At 36.5% G+C, this 16,700-nt stretch overlaps 1 protein-coding gene across 11 annotated transcripts in view; it reads left to right on the plus strand.

Annotated features, from left to right (window-relative positions):
- LOC107322334 (multidrug resistance-associated protein 1-like) overlaps nt 1-16,700 on the plus strand; it is a 33,751-nt gene that overhangs the window by 9,446 nt on the left and 7,605 nt on the right. For 5 of the 11 annotated variants that reach the window (XM_015880260.3, XM_085547357.1, XM_085547362.1 and 2 more), the window contains 15 exons: nt 539-793; nt 2,775-2,840; nt 3,479-3,616; nt 4,301-4,447; nt 5,649-5,733; nt 5,820-5,886; nt 6,985-7,111; nt 7,683-7,859; nt 8,356-8,523; nt 9,580-9,766; nt 11,918-11,987; nt 12,894-12,951; nt 14,240-14,459; nt 14,887-15,041; nt 16,369-16,524. In XM_015880260.3, the coding sequence (XP_015735746.2) occupies nt 539-793; nt 2,775-2,840; nt 3,479-3,616; nt 4,301-4,447; nt 5,649-5,733; nt 5,820-5,886; nt 6,985-7,111; nt 7,683-7,859; nt 8,356-8,523; nt 9,580-9,766; nt 11,918-11,987; nt 12,894-12,951; nt 14,240-14,459; nt 14,887-15,041; nt 16,369-16,524 (2,076 nt within the window). The other 6 variants (XM_015880269.3, XM_085547379.1, XR_014946024.1 and 3 more) reach the window with 5 other exon arrangements.

Raw genomic sequence — 16,700 nt, forward strand, 5'->3', positions numbered from 1 at the left:
CTTGGGGTATATGTGTATTCTGGTAAGTTTCCACAGCTACAGGGCAGAGAGACAACTTGGTCTGCTCTTTGAATATAGTCAGTCAGTAGGTGCCAGATCAGGTTGTGCTTTGCTTCTGGAATGATGCAAAATGATGGTGGGATGAGTTACTGTGGTGCTGGTTTTTTTTTCTGTGCAGGAGTAGCAGGTGGCACAGTGGATAAATATGAGGTCCTTAGAGAGTATGTGAGTGTGTGTGTGTGTGGTCTGTGTATCTATCCCTAGTCAGTTGAACATGTGATGTCAGACTGTCACACTGGGATTATACCTGTGCTTTCTGTGAAGCTTGCTGTTCTTGGCTCCCACACCAGCCCAAAGCTGAGGTCTTCTGAGCTGTCTTTGAGCTAGTGTCCTAATTATTTACCATTAAGTGTTACAAGTGTGTTTCACTATGTTTAGCTTTGTTTTGCTGTTTGTTGTCCTTTGCTTTTGGCTTCTCCTGGGAAAATCATAATTCTTGAATTTTGCAACGTTTATCCTCTGTATTTTCTGGTTGCAGGCCTTAACTTTAGCCAATTCCTCACGACGAAGATATACAACTGGAGAGATGGTTAACCTGATGTCAGCAGATACTCAGCAACTCTTGGAGCTAATTGTAAACATCAACCTGTTGTGGTCAGCACCTTTTCAAATCATCATGGCTGTCGTCTTTCTTTGGAAAGAACTTGGCCCCTCAGTATTAGCTGGTGTAGCAGTGCTTCTTCTGGTTATACCTATAAATGCACTTATTGCAGCCAAAGTAAAAAGTCTGAAGGTGAGACGTTTTAATAAGTATGATAAGGAGGAATTAATTGTTGTAATGCAGGAACGCAGAAGAGAAGTTATAAGTTGTGCATGTATAGAAATACTATTGATATGTCAAAGTTAAAAGCATGACAATAAGCAACCCAGAGCTACAGATGTTTTTTACTGAGAGAAGGGGAGCACAACTTTATAACACGATGTATTTGAAAGCTAAATTGGAATTTAGTTTGCACACCTAACTGTTCATTATACTAAAACAGTACATTTGTGTTAGTAATAATTACTGTATGACTTACTGTAGGAAGCAGTTATGTTTTTTTTCGTATCGCATGAGTTAATTCTTTTAAATAAGGGATTCTCTATGAGATTATGGCCCTCTTCCACCTCTGTTATTTAGGCTGAGCAGCTCTTTCAAACTTAGCACATTCTCCTCAGGTTATGGGAGATCACAGTATCACAGTCACAGTATCACAGTCTGGTGCGGGTTGGAAGGGACCTTAGAGATCATCAAGTCCAGCCCCCGGGATTCGAGCCTCCTGTATAGCAGAGCGGCACACAGAGGTGCTGATGATTTCTGTGAGGTCCACTGAGAAGAAGTGTTATAATGCTAAGTGATGGGTTGTTATCCAGACAAATACCTGTCTCTGTGTTATTTTTGCCTTTGGTAATGCAACATACAGTGAATACTCTTTTGTGGATCTGTATATTCTTTTGTAAAGCTGTGATACAGACGTTGCAGTAAAAGCCCTGGCCTCTTTTGCAGTCACAGCAGGTACATTTGCACTTAGATCCCTACTGTGATATGAGAAGGAAAAAATATAAAGGTCACCAAAATAACTGTCTAGAAGTTTGCAACTTGTATTTGCAAAGACTTGAGGGTGTAAAGGGCTTGTTAATTAGCATTTTATAAATGTTTTATGCAGAACAGACTGTATAGCACAGGAGTGTGAATAATTTCTTCATTTCTTTGATTGGTTCTTTCAATAACAAGGTATTAATTAGTAATGGAGGGAAGGGCTTATTGTTGTGCCACTGGAGATTCAGATATCAGGAAATATTTCTTCATGGGAAGAGTGATGAGGCATGAGAATAGGCTACCCTAGGAAGTGGTGGAGTTGCCATCCTTGGAGGTATTTAAGAGACCTGTATATGGTGCTTAGGGATGTGATTGTTAGGTTGATGCTTGAACGTGATGGTATGGTATGTTATGTGTATTGATATCCATATATATGTATGGTGTCATAATATATCAATTCATTGTCTGTATTTACATAGCAATTTGTATGTATTTGCATAGCAATTTTGAAGATCAAAAATGTATTATCATTCCTGAACTCCTGGGAACTGGAAGCCTGTTACAGCATTTCAGTACTTAGAGGGGGCCTACAGAAAAGTTGGGGAGAGAGCTTTTGTCAGGGAGTGCAATGAAAGGACAAGGAGGAATAGTTTTAAACTAAGAGATGGAAAATTTGGATTAGATATTAGAAGGAAATTGTTTAATCAGGGGGCAGTGAGGTCCTGGCGCAACTGCCGAGAGAAGCTGTGATGCCCCATCCCTGGAGGCGCTCAGGGTTGGATGGGGCCCTGGGCAGCCTGAACTGGTGGGGAGCAGCCCTGCCCACGTCAGGAAGATTGAGACTGTGTGGTCTTAAAAGTCTCCCTACTCAAACAAAACCAATCTATGGTACTGTGGTTCTATGATTTTAATTCAGTAGAAAAAAATAATGATAGCAGAGGGGGGAAAAAAACATAAAAAAAATAAATGCACTCTGTAAGATATTTTGGGGGAAAAAATGTTGTTGTAATGTATTAAATAGTCCATTATCTATGTAATGAATTGTACAACTACATATATATCTGAACATGGTATAACTGCAGCGCTGGTGTGTTTCTCAGGCAGAACTAGCATAAAATATATGCATTCACTAAATACACTGCATATTTTACTTTTTTATTTTCCTCACTGAAAAACATTGTTGTCTTTCAATCAGAAATGCCAGATGAAATATTCAGATCAACAAGTCAAGTTACTGAGTGAAATGTTACATGGAATAAAGGTAATGCCACAACTGATGAACTGTTGAATTAGATTTAGTTTTGTTTCGGTAGCTTTTGAACATTGAAGACAAGTTTTTTTTTTGTTTGTTTTGTTTTTTTTTAATAGGGCTCTTGGAGTAATCTTTCAGCAGATAATTAAAAAAAAAAAAAAATTAAAAAAAAAACCAAACACTTTAACATAGTGTACTTAAAGTGCTTTTTTGAAAAATATTTACTGAATTTATTTGACTTGAAAACCTTGCTGCCCATTATGCCCCAATTTTACTATCACATTTTGTATTAGAAAGTAAAATGTGTTGATAGCTATCGAAAAACCTTTACCAGACTGAAATTTTGGTGTGTAAGGAAAATACTTTCTAAAGCAGGCTACTTGAACTTGTTATTTAATACTGTTCTGAAGTAAACCAATTTATCGTTTATGATACATAGGAAATATATTGAAATGTGTAGAATGAAGGGGAACTAGAACATACATTCTGTAAGAACGACCTGATTTTGAGTTATCTTGGGTCTAGCTTTTATTTATAAAACACTGAAGTTTTTTACAGTTTGATATTGCTGAATATTTGAAAATGGCATTTGGAGCTTAAGCCTATTTTGTGAAGCATGATCACCACTTTTCCTTTTATTCAAATAGATCCTCAAACTTTATGCATGGGAACCTTCATATCAAAGGAAGGTCATGGACATTAGAGAACGTGAAGTGGATGTTTTGAAGTCATCAGGATATCTGACAACTTACTCCATGTTAACCTTGACGTGTATTCCTTTTATGGTTTGTTTTATAAAAGTATTATTTCAAGCAGAACTGTTTATCATGTGGCCAGTTGTTGTAGTAGCTGAATGGATCAAAAATTTTGCCTCACAGTATCTCAGAAATATAGTATGTGGTGAGGTTGGGTTGAGACAAAGAGATTATGGATTAATTAAGATTTTGGAGAACTCTGTTTAGAAGTGAGAAATCAAATCTGCATCTCCTGAAGCTCATTTTGCTGTTTTAATCATACAGTTGTTTTCTATGTAATAGAAACATTCTACTTTGTACTTCTTCTGTTTTAAGAAAATGCATTTTCAATCTGAAATTTTTAGCAGTCCCTTCTCAAATAACTGCTAAATAAATGAAAAAAAAAAAGAAAAATAAATATGAGACAAATCATTTGAGTGTTTTCAAAGGGAAATCAATCAAATCAATCAATCCCTGAGGTAGGAAAGTTATTTCATAAAGTTTTGTACAGATCCAGTTAGATCAACTGCAGTAGGCAGGTATTTTACTTGCTGAAATTGTGTTTCTGCACGCAGCATTGCAGCCAAGTGCAGCAGATGCAGGTGAGCCCCTGCTTACTTATGAGCAGAAATAGAAGTCCACATCTTTGAAATACAAACAGAGCAAAACAAAACAAAATTATATGTGCATAAATTTTAGTTATAACATTAATTTGCTTCTTTTTTCATTTAAAAGGTCTCATTGTCTATGTTTGGAGTCTACTTTTATCTGGACAAGGAGAATGTTTTAACAGCTGCTAAAGTTTTTACATCTATTTCTTTGTTTAACATTTTGCGACTACCCTTGTTTGATTTACCATCCGTGATCTCTGCTGTAGCCCAGGTAAATGAATTATGAGTATGTGCTTTAAAAAGTTGCTGTTTACTCTCCTTTGATATTCTGTCATGCTTCATCTGTAACTGTGAATGATTAAGTCATTTAATTATCTGTAGTTATGTTTGGCTAAGATAAAATTGCACTCTGTTTCATAGTAAGAGAAGCATGAAGGATGTTTAAAATGTGCTTTACAGACTTAACAAGTGATAATGGGGTGACACAGCTGATTGGGACTACGCTTTCCATTTCTGGCTTTTCATCTCTTAGTAGTCATGACTCATCTTCTGCTCCTACTCTCTCAACTTCTCATGTTCGCAGTCCAGTGAAAAGTAACCAATTTGGGCTGCACCTCTTTAAATAACTTGGCTGTTCTTGTGTGTTGGAATCCTTGGTATCAAGTGGAGGCATGGTCTCTATAGTAGTGTTTTTCTCCAGTCACCACTGAAAGGATTAGAGAAAAAAGGAGTAAAGTTGCTGAGGGTACTCCATCAAGAAATTTCAGCTCTAATTGTATACCAGCAGGGATGCTGCTAGCTTTTAAGTCTCTATTAGGAGCATATTATATGAGCTGCTTATGAATGTACACTGTCACAGCTTTATACAATCCAGCTTTTTGAAAGGATAGAAACCAATGAAAGCAGCTACCTGAGCTGCTTTGTTTCCTCTGTGGTCTGCATCATGTTAGATCAAAAACAAATTTACCTGAGGTTTAGTTCCAGCTTAAAAATCAGTGAAAGTTCATCCCATTCTATGTCACGGCACAGTCATGGACTGCTCATGATGCACTCACAGTAAAATACTTTTATGTCTTCATTGTTCTGTGAAAATAGTTACAGTACACTGTTGCACTAAGAATATATTCACCATATGTTTTTGAAAACAGTCTAATTGAGTTGGAAGAACCAGCCATTCAAAGATTAACTATGTCTTCTAACATTGATAACTTGAGCATGTTTTGTTACTATTGCCAAGCATTATACTCTCAGGGAAAAATAAAAATGATGCTTATTTGTGTCTTTAGTTTGTTTAGTACTTTAAACAAAGTAAGTTTTTAAACACCTGAATGCCCTCTTTTGAATGTCTTTAAGAAAAAAAAAAAAAAGAATAAGTCTTTCCATACTGTCTAGAGTATTTTAATGTTTTATTTAAGAATTCAGGTATCACAGGCATGTTGTGCATGCTATATATGTTTATGTTCTTCTTGCAGACCAAAGTTTCTCTGAGCCGTTTAGAGGATTTTCTGTTCGCTGAGGATCTTAACCCTGAAGATGTTGATACAAACTACAGTGGAAGTAAGCAGGAGTTACTCGTTTGCATTTAAGAATCTCAGCTGAGGGAATGGATTAGCAATTCTGCTCTTTTTTCCTTACTACGATAGACCATGCTGTTGAGCTTATTGATGCTTCTTTCTGCTGGGAGAAAAATGGCCTGCCAGTCTTAAAAAAGTAAGATATTTATTGTTTTTATGAGCTCTGTTAGCTAAATGTGACATGTTTTTCAGGATTGTTGTATACTGATTAACACTAGTTCATGATGAAGGTACCAGAAGGAGCACATATTATTATTTCCAGAGTATCCCACATAATCCTCTTGGAAAGTCAGATCTGACCTGGATTCCTTCATGCTCCAAGAAAAATCACATAGTATGTGATTCCCCAGCATCTTAGTGAGTCATTTCTTAGGTGTGAATTCAACTATGTTTAAACTGCTACACAGTGCATTCATTGGAGTGTTACTAAGGAAATGGAGTAAACAAGCTCTAGTGAAGACTCTGTTTGAGACTCTGATAAATTTTACTAGGGCAGCTGAGAAGGTTACAGCCTACCCAGTCTAACTCTCTTACTGTGCTGTCTGCCCTATTAATCTCAAGGTTAGAAGAGATTACTTCTGATATGGCATGGGTGTCCACATCTCAGACATTGTAGCCTGAAGTGTAGTATCCAGGTATAAACTACTTCCACCAGCCTTAATTGAAGTCTCATATCATCTCTGTGTTTTTCTTAACCTTTGTGCTTTAGACTCCGATCTGAAGGAAATGTGTTTATCTTAGCATAGGATGTTCAAATCTGTACATGCTTAAATTCACATAGCATGGAGTACAGATAGAGCAAGTGACCTCCTTGTATACAAACATGCAAGATCAGATTATACTTATTTTTCTAGCAAAATATGCAGAGGATGAGGGACAGCCTTTTAATACTCAAATGTTTTTCACATATTGTAGCAGATGCTACATGAGAAGTCTAGCAGTTCATTGTCTGAGTAAGGTAGAAAGTCAGCTACAGGCCTGAGAAGAATGAATTCACTTACTGGTTACATGTTCTGCCATTTAATTGTGTTGTGACAAGGTGAGTGCACAAGCTCTTAATCAGCTGACAAGTACATTTATTCTCATTATTGCTTATCAAAAGATATGTAAACTGATGAACTGATTTCTCATTGTTCTGAGGGTGTAACAGTATTTCTTTCTTACAGTGACCACATCATAAACATGATGCAGTATTTATGAAGAGGATAACTAATTTCTTCCTCAATATTTCCAGCTTGAATGTCAGTATACCTGAAGGCTCTTTAGTTGCTGTTGTGGGACAGGTTGGATCTGGAAAATCATCTTTTCTTTCTGCTCTTCTTGGAGAAATGGAGAAACTTGAAGGAACAGTTCATAGGAGAGTAAGATTGTCAGTCTGTCCCTCGATCGTCCCACCCTAACTCACTAACCACTGAATAAATTAAGCAGAATTTATTTTCAAAGTGCAGCTTTTCCTTTTCATCTATTTGTGACTATAAAAATACTGGCAATAGAAGCTTAGAAGTAGTGCTTTCTTGAATCTCTTATCTTCAAAGAAAAATTAACTGTATAAATATTTTTAATTTGTTTCAGTCCAAGTAAGAAATTGCAAAGCTATTCTCATTTCTTACATCTTATATCTTAGAATGGATGTCCCTGATTGTCCCTGAGATCTTTTCCTAAAAGACTTTGCACAGTGTAAGTCTCAGCTCTGTCAGGTTTAATAAAAGTATGTACACCGATAGTAATGAGAGGCAAGCTGTTGTATAGTGTGTAGTATACTCAATAGATTGTTTTTATTATCTTATTTTAAAACTTTAATAATGTTTGAGTTATGTAAGTATTGTCTGGTTACTTTGAGATAAAGCTATAATAGCAAACATATATTTAAAGACTATTTTTTGTGTGTTCAGAAAGCCCAAATAACATGTATTTTCAATTCTTTTTATTTAGGGCTCAGTGGCTTACCTTGCTCAGCAAGCTTGGATTCAAAATGGAAGTTTACAGGAAAACATTCTCTTTGGCACAGATCTAAATAGATCATACTACGAGCTTGTTTTAGAGTCTTGTGCTTTGCTGCCAGATTTGGAACAATTACCCAATGGAGATCAAACGGAGATTGGAGAAAGGGTGAGAATTTGACGTGTCAGAAATTATTTGATAATTCAAGTTGTGGCTTTTTTGTTTTTATCTATGATCCACTTGATAATTTACAGGACTATTCAGTGCTCAAGCAAGTACATACAGCTCAACTCCTTACTTAGCTTTGAACTTCTGTTCAAGTTCTGAATTCTCACTAAATTTTAAAATGGCTCTTTTCTGTGCAGACGTTTGAGTCAGCTCTTTTTTTTCCAAGGGTTCCTCATATACTGTAAGTAATGCCTGTAAATAGTAGTTAACATGGTACATTACATTTGCCCGTTTTGGAATGGTAAGTTAATCAACAAAGGACAAACTTTAATTACTTGAAAATCTAACTTATAACTTTTCTGTTTAACAAAATTTACCTTAGATATCTGAAAAAAATTGTAACAAATTGCCTGTGATAATCTTGTTTTTGTAGTATTTTGCATTAAAATATGGATTGTTTTGGCTTCCTTTTATTTATTTATTTATTTTTTTTTAGGGTGTCGACATAAGTGGAGGGCAGAAACAGAGAGTGAGTCTTGCTAGAGCTGTATACAGCAATGCCGACTTGTATCTTCTGGATGACCCTCTATCTGCTGTAGATGTACATGTTGGAAAACACCTTTTCGAGAAGCTCATTGGGCCTTCAGGTCTCTTAAAAAGCAAGGTAAAGCAGGGAGGCTGCTTCTTAAAATCGGAGATTAACTGATTTGTGCAATTCAACTGACATAATTGCATTCTTTTAGTCATTCTGCATAAGTTCATCTCTTACCTATTGTGTTGAAAATTATTCTGAGTAAAGGGAATTAACAAAAAACACAGCTGAATCTATAATTCTGAAGCCTATCAAGTGGCCATAGCACAGACTGAAAAAAAAGGCAGAGAAAGCTGGCATGACCCGGAGATTTGAGTTTTATGACATTTGTTCATTTCCACTTTGCTGACAGTTGTTGAGGAGTGCAGTGATGTTCATAGCAAGGCAAATCAAGATGGAACCCATTGTGGGTACTCTTGATGCTTTGCTGCTGTGAAGAAGTTACAGCCAATAGAGATTATAGAAAGAAAGACTTGTTAACTGAAGAAGTTCCACAAAAGAAAGGGGAATCAGAGGAAATAAGTTCTTCTGTGTAAGAACTGTTAATGTTGGAAGGTAAGATGATTGTATGAATTAGTGCAGATTGCTCCTGATGCAAGCTTATGCATCATATGCAAAAGATATGTATTGTTGTGAAATGCTTCCCAATTATGAATACATATTACAAAGTACATCTCTTTCACTTCCCATCCCTACCTTTCCTCTTTTCTTACTTTGCTTGCTTCATGGGTGATAGGTAACAGAAAGAAAGAAGAGCTCAAGTAATGACAGGCTTCTCGGCAGATATAACAGTAAGACTGTGAAACTATATCTAGTATGTTAACAGCTGTAGTATCTGCCTTTTCTCTTTATGATTAAATCTAAACCATTCCTGAACACAAGATGCATAGTAAGAAACAGGTAAGTACAAGTAATAAGAAACAGCTATAAGCATAAACTATTTGACTTGGCAATTTAAGGAGAAATGTAGTAAAGATGTTAAAAAAAAAGAAAAAAAAAAAAGATAGTAGTATTAAGGTAGATAAACAAGTAAAATCCAAGAAAAATTCAACTGTTATATTAATAAAATGCCTACTTTTAATACTTGCTTTGTTTTTAAGTGATGAAATGGAAAACATTGTGTTTCAGACTCGTGTTTTGGTGACACATAACTTAACACTCCTGCCTCATGCTGATCTTATAATAGTAATGGAAGAGGGGAAAATAAGTGAAGTGGGGAGCTACCAGGAACTCGTTTCAAAGAGAGCTAAATTTGTTGAGCTTATTCAGTTCTTCAGTACCGAGAACAGAAGTGAAAAGACAACCCCAAATGAAGGTGAGAACATTTGTGTAGTGTATTTATTTAGTATTTTTCCTTTTCATTCAGGCTTCCCAGAATATTTCTCTTCCCCTCCATGTAACAAACTGAATAATTTCTGGAAAATGTAAAACACTTCCATACATGTTTTGATACAAAATTATTGGTTGGAATTAAAATAGAATTCAGGCTTTAATTCTCTGAGATCAAATGACTGACTTACTCTTTCAATTAAAGGATGTACGATCAAGCTGCCTTATGCAGCTGTTTTTGCTTTTACATACTAATTTAATACTTTGCTAAATTACTTGATTCTCTTAAGGTTCTGTTCTTCAATAAACATCTAAAGGACATTTCAAATTTGTCTTCAGGTGTCAATGACTTATACTGGACGCTTCCCATTTCTTTCACCTTAGACTGATGTCTAATCAAGGTAGAGAGCATAGGAAAATATTATCCATTTGTAGAAGGTAAATAAATGAAGCTTTTTGTACTCAAGAGACACTCTTAAGAGACAGCATAAACAAACAAACATCACTTAGTACCTTGAAAAAAACACATTTGCAAACTATGGTTTCAGATTCAGTTCTTCACCCTGGTTGTTCAGTATGTGCTCCTCAGACCCTAAACTGGAGCCAGCACTCTCAAATATTTGCTGAGATTTGATGGGGAGGAGGGGAAAGACAGAACAGCAGATTTGCAAGAGGTAGCAGGAAGCAGGCCTGGGTTGGCTGTAGAGATGGTGATGTGAAAAAACATGAACTAGCCAGGAAGAGTGAGTAAAGAGTGGTGAAGGGAACCAGAGTAACAAGGCGTAAAAACAGTATTCAGTGTTTTCTGGCACAAAATTATTCAGCAGAGGTACATTCATAAGGATGGATCAGTGTAGAAATCATAACTATGTCTTTACAGATCTGTTAACATAAATTACATGAATTATGAAGACGAAATATCCGTTCTTAAAAAATGCACCATTTTATTAACACACAAACCACAAGGTCAGTTTTTCAGCTAAGTTGCAAGAATATTTTGAGGTAAACACTAATCTTAATGCTTGTAGGGAGTTACAAAGTAATATTTTCACTAAGGGCAGAGTTGAGATTGACTGTAGGTTTCTCTGTTTCAGTGAAGATACCCTAGTAGAAGATACAGAATAGCACTTCCTTTCTGAAGCTTTGACAGTATGTTTAACTATTGTTAAACATAAGTTAAACAATAAGTTGCTCCTTTCAGATGTTCAAGCAAACTGTAGTGTTGCAATTTTTTAAAATTTTTTTATTTTTTAATATGCTTTTTAACTTCTTCATACTAGGAGGGAAATTTACGTGCTGCCATAGTTTTAGTACTTTATTTTAAGTCATAAAATTGTTTGAGTTGTAAGGGACCTTTAAAAGTCATCTAGTCCCCTGCAATGAACAGGGAGGGACCAACAGCTACATCAGGCTGCTCAGAGCCCTGTCAAGCTTAAACCTTGGATGCCTCCAGGGACAGGGCACTTCTCTGGGCAACCTGTTCCTGAATTTCACTATCATTATTGTAAAAAAAAAAAAAAAAAATTCTTATATCCAATCTAAATCTCCCCTCTTTTAGTTTGAAACATTTCCTCTTATCCTACCACAAGAGACCCTGCCAAAGAGTCTGTCCCTTTCTGACAGCCCTCCTTTAGATAGTGGAGGGCCCCTCTCAGATCTCCCTGGGGCCTTCTCCAGGCTGAACAGCCCCAGCTCTCTTAGCCTGTTCTCATACTAGAGGTGTTCCATCCCCAGCTCTCTTAGCCTGTTCTCACACTAGAGGTGTTCCATCCCTTGGAACACTTCTGTGGCCCTCCTCTGGATGTGCTCCAACAGGTCTGTGTCTCTCCTGTCCTCAGGACTCCACATGTGCACAGAGCACTCCAGGTGAGGTCTCACCAGAGCAGAGGGGCAGGATCATCTTCCTTACCCTGCTGGTCATGCTTCTTCTGATGCAACTCAGGAAACAGTTTGTTTTCCGGGCTGCAAGGGCACCTCATGTCTGTCTTGTCTCAAGATTAGTTTGACTTACAGGATTCATAACTTAAAGAACATTCATTCATCACTTTGTTTCCTTTTTATTTCTGGATCCTTTCACTGTGCCCATCTACTTGTTGTATAAGAATTGAAATGATTTTATTATTTTTTGCTTTTATAGAGAGTTCTTCAAAAGAAGAGTGTCAACTAGGGAGGAGTCTGCAGCAAAGAGAGTTGTTGAAAACCAAGCAGTAAGTGTTAAAAAACAAAAGCCATTGCTGATCTGATGCAATTCTAGAGCAACCCTAAGTTCTTATACTGAAGGCTATGTTGTTATCCTCCACACTGTAAACATGAGTTAAGACTAAATGTCCCATTAGCAGTTGGCTGCAGAGCATGTACTTGGAGCTCATCTTCTGGCTTATATGAAAGAAGTGCAGTTGATGTGCTGTGTGAGTTCAGGGGGTCTAGTTCATGGGCTGCTACCCTGTCTAAAGTATGTTAAGTGGGAGCGAAGGAGAGTTTCAGCCTTGGCAGCAGTTCAACTTCCTAGTATGTTGTTTATGTTGTTTTTTCCATGTTGATTTTTTCATTTTCCATCTTTAAGAAAACTCACAATCTTTAAAGTATGAAAGTATCAACGAGCACCTTGATCAATTTGAAGTGCACATTCTTGTCATATCTGTTGGGCAGGAGATAGTGCAGAGCTCCCCAGAGTAGAACAGACTTCACCAAATAAACAAAGGCAATGGAGGGCATTTGAGCTCAGTCACCTTGGTCCGTATGTAGTAGGAACAGTTATGGCAAATAATAAGCCCTATTCTTTTGCCCAGACAAGTACTGAGATCCAAGTAGCAGCATGCTTGCATGCCTTAGAAAACAGTGGTATTACATTTCTAGCTGCAGGGACAGTTTGTATTGTCACATGCAGATAAAACTGAGCTTTCTCTGCACAATAAATGAAAAGTATGTACCTAGTCTGGTCCTCTGATGATGAAGCTACTTAAACGAAAAATTAGAACAGCAAAGAGCAGATTGTATGTCTGCAAGAAAGAAAACTTTGCAGGATTTCATAGTATACATTTTTATACTTGGATAAAAATGGATATATTTTTGTGGTTTACAAGGAGACTGGAAAGTGTGTTTCTTACTTGCAGTTCTTCAGATCATTGGAAAATACTCAAAAAGAATAAAGAAAGAGTTGCCACTGGTGGTGTAAGTATCAGTAATAGAAAAAAGTCTGGTATTTGTGTTTGTTTGTTTTTTTAAATATTATTTTTCCATCTTCTTCCTTGTTAAGGTTGCCTGGCATTTAATCACAGCATTTAAAATAAACCTTTTTCTAAAAATATTTTTTTTTTACTGATCTTCAAAAACTTTCCCTGACATTTTATATTTTTATGACCTGCTACAGGCTTTACTTTTATATTATATTTAGGTTCTGTCTGTTTTCCATGTTTTGGAAAGAAGACATTTAAAAGATTTTACTTTGGAAGAAAGTCTCTGTCTCATCTTTAGGAGGTTTAAATACCCGTGTGCTGGTGCAGAGACTAGAAATTTTGCATGTTATTTAATAGTCCCGCAGTGCTGTTTTGTGTTAGAAGTGCACTTTCTATAGTCCTGAATAAATAAATAGATTATTTGCTAGCTGCTAGGGAGAGGGAAAAAAACAAGTGAAGTAGAATGTGGAGAAGATCAAAACGTCCTAGGAAATAAAATAAGAGCAGGAATGTGGAGGAGAACTGAGTTTCTGGCATGAAGGCAGAGATGATAGGCACAGAAACTCTACTGCTGCTATCACTTCTACCTTTCTGTTAGCCCGAGTTTCTGCCAGATAACTTCATCTACAGAGATGACGGAAATCCTATCCTGCTATCACAAATTCCCTTGGCTTCAGTAGTCTGAAGAATCAAGAATTACCCAGGTTGGAAAAGACCTTGAAGATCATCAAGTCCAACCACAGCCTAACCATAGTACCCTAATTCTAAAAACCCTCTGCTAAATCATATCCCTGAGCACCACATCCAAACAGCTTTTAAAGACATCTAGGGATGGCAATTCAACCACCTCCCTGGAGAAAAAAAGAAGCAGTTTTAAAATGTCTACAGTGATGAACAGAAGTAATATTTGCTTTAAATAAACTTCACACTAAGCTTTTCTTGGTTTCCTGTTTAGTTTCTGTTGGCAGTAGCAGTGGTGGCGTGTTCTTTGATTACTTATCTGTTTAATAATCTGCCTGAGATTATTGAAATCTGTCACTACAAAGTGTCACAAGCAAGGTTGCCTAGGATACATATGATTAAAAAACACAATGCAGTTGATGGTGAAATGTTTTAGCACTATGATTTTATATACCTTAGTCATCAGATTTAAGAAGTGAAGAAATTTATTGTGAGTTTAATATATTCAGTTCCCACTGTGTAATATCTATTTGTCTTCAACAGTGATATTGTTTTCACAAGTAATTCCTATTATTATTATTAACAATATTTTTATAATTCAGATGAAAATGTCAGTTGTTTTAAAATACCTCCAAGCGTTCAGCTGGCGATGGATGTGGCTAGCCATGGCTGCTTGCTTAGGACAAAATGCACTAGCCATTGGGCAAAATCTGTGGCTTAGCTCCTGGACTGCAGAGACAGCAAAAGTCAGTGATTTCACAGAATGGCAACAGTCAAGAAATTACAAACTTGGTATTTATGGGCTTTTGGGACTCTTACAAGGTAAGTGTGAGCATTTATGACTGGTATCCCACCACCTGCCAGCTTTGATCTACCAAAATGTTTATTACTAGAGAAATAAAGCTAGTTGTTCCATAAACAGAATTATGTGCAGTATGATGCAGTTGTTTAATCTGGGAGAGGAGCAGTAGAATAGATACACAGCAGTGTTGAAAATGCTTTTTAACTTTGATACTTCTGTGAGTTAACTTAGAACATCTGAATGTAACCAAATGAAGCTATGTGTGTTAGCATGTTAGGGAGGGAAGTGTGCTAGCTTGATACCTAATTGTAGGGAGGACATGCTTACAAAGAAGTAAAATTTTTCTACAAAATACCAGTACAAAAACTTGTTGAAACCAAGTTATGATGTTAAATCCTCTCCCAACCCTACCATTCAAGACTGTCTTTCACTTTATCCATTCCCAAGGTCTGCTTGTTTGCTGCAGTGCCTACGTACTCACCCAGGGCTCCCTTGCTGCTTCTAGGACACTACATCATCAGTTGCTGGACAGTGTATTGCACCTTCCTCTTCAGCATTTTGAAACTAATCCAGTGGGTCAGATCATCAATAGATTCACAAAGGTAAATGGAAAATTCATGAGTATTTTCTGTTTTAAGAAATCGAAGCTTGAGTGACTACAGCTTTAATCCTGTTTAGTACTGTTAAAAAATAAAACATATCAGAGTAAATGAATGCAGTATCTAATGATTGAAAGCTGTTTCACTGCTGCATGGTGACAATAACATAAAGATGGTAGTAAATATCCAAAAGGTTATTTACTGGAAAAACTCACCCATATGGAAGCCTTCAGTCTGCTGGGAAACACTGAGGCAATCTCCACCAAGGAGTGATATCCAAGAGATGCTGCCTTAGTGGTCAGCCCTTAAATGAGGTCTAGAGGAGGTGGAGTCAAGCTCCACCCCTTCCAGGAGCACAGCTAGATTATTCTCACCTGTGCTCCCACAGCTGACCTGACACTCTCCTCAGCTGGTTAATCAGAAGTTCAGGCTCTGATTACCAATTTCCCATACAACTGCATAAGAACTTACAGAAATGTCTAGCTATTTTCATGCAAAATTCTCAAAATATATTAAAAAGATATTGTTGGCAAAAGTTGTATAGACTGTGTCTGTGATCATTAGGATGCCGTTTGTCAAATTGTACTCTCACAGTGCAATGAGTTTACCAGACCTAAATCTAATCTACTTTTTTAATAAGTAGCTCTGTGATTTTATTTATTTATTTATTTATTTATTGCATATCAGAACTGGATGTAATTGCCAAAAGCAATGAATACATCAGTTCACATTCTCTAGTATATATACACTTACAGCGAATGCTATTTTCTGGTGTTTTTTGTTTGGTTTTTGGAACACTTAGAATTGAGTTGGAACTTCTTATTATACAGACAAATGTTATTTACTATGACTTTAATACTTTCTAGTCTTGTGATAAATAGATTGTTCAGATTGTTGTAGCGTATGACAGATTAATCCAAATGCAGTAACTGGTGAGGGCTGTGTATTTTAGAATAGAGCTGAGGCTAGCTGTGTTTTAAACACTAAGAAGTCAGTTGATATGGGTTTCAATAAAGCCTGTTTTTTAGAAGCATTATGTTATAAACAAGGTTTAAATTACTGTTTTGGTGTACAGTAGGAGATCATTTCAGTACACTTCAGAGTTATTATGAGGCTTACATAGAAAAGCCTGTTCTCTGACATATTGTGAGTACTCTAAAAGCTGTTGTATCTACTTCACGTTTAGAAAAATAATATTGATATATGAATATATTTAATTAGGATGTAATCAGGTGGGGGACAATCCTACTAACGTATACTGAGGATGTTCTAGCGTGATGTAGTAGCAAAATTTACTCAAAAACATTGATTCTTCTGTTCATTGTTACAGGATTTATTTATAGTGGACATACGTTTTCATTATTACTTACGAACTTGGCTGAACTGTACGCTAGATGTTGTTGGAACCATTCTAGTTATCACATTTTCCTCACCACTGTTCATAATGGTAGTTATTCCCCTGGGATACTTGTATTTTATTATCCAAGTAAGTTCATCAAGCCTTTATTAGCTTTTCTAGATGTGTCTATGTAGGATTTCCAAAATATCCAATGATACAGGCTTAAATTATTACTCACAGTGGAAAAAAAGTCTACAGAATGCATCTAAATTTACTCTCATTAAGAAATCTTCCAGCTTCTTAAAAATAAATTAGAACAGTCC

Source organism: Coturnix japonica, chromosome 1 (assembly GCF_054131305.1).
Source record: "Coturnix japonica strain WE chromosome 1, WE-NBRP24, whole genome shotgun sequence".
NCBI lineage: Eukaryota > Metazoa > Chordata > Aves > Galliformes > Phasianidae > Coturnix > Coturnix japonica.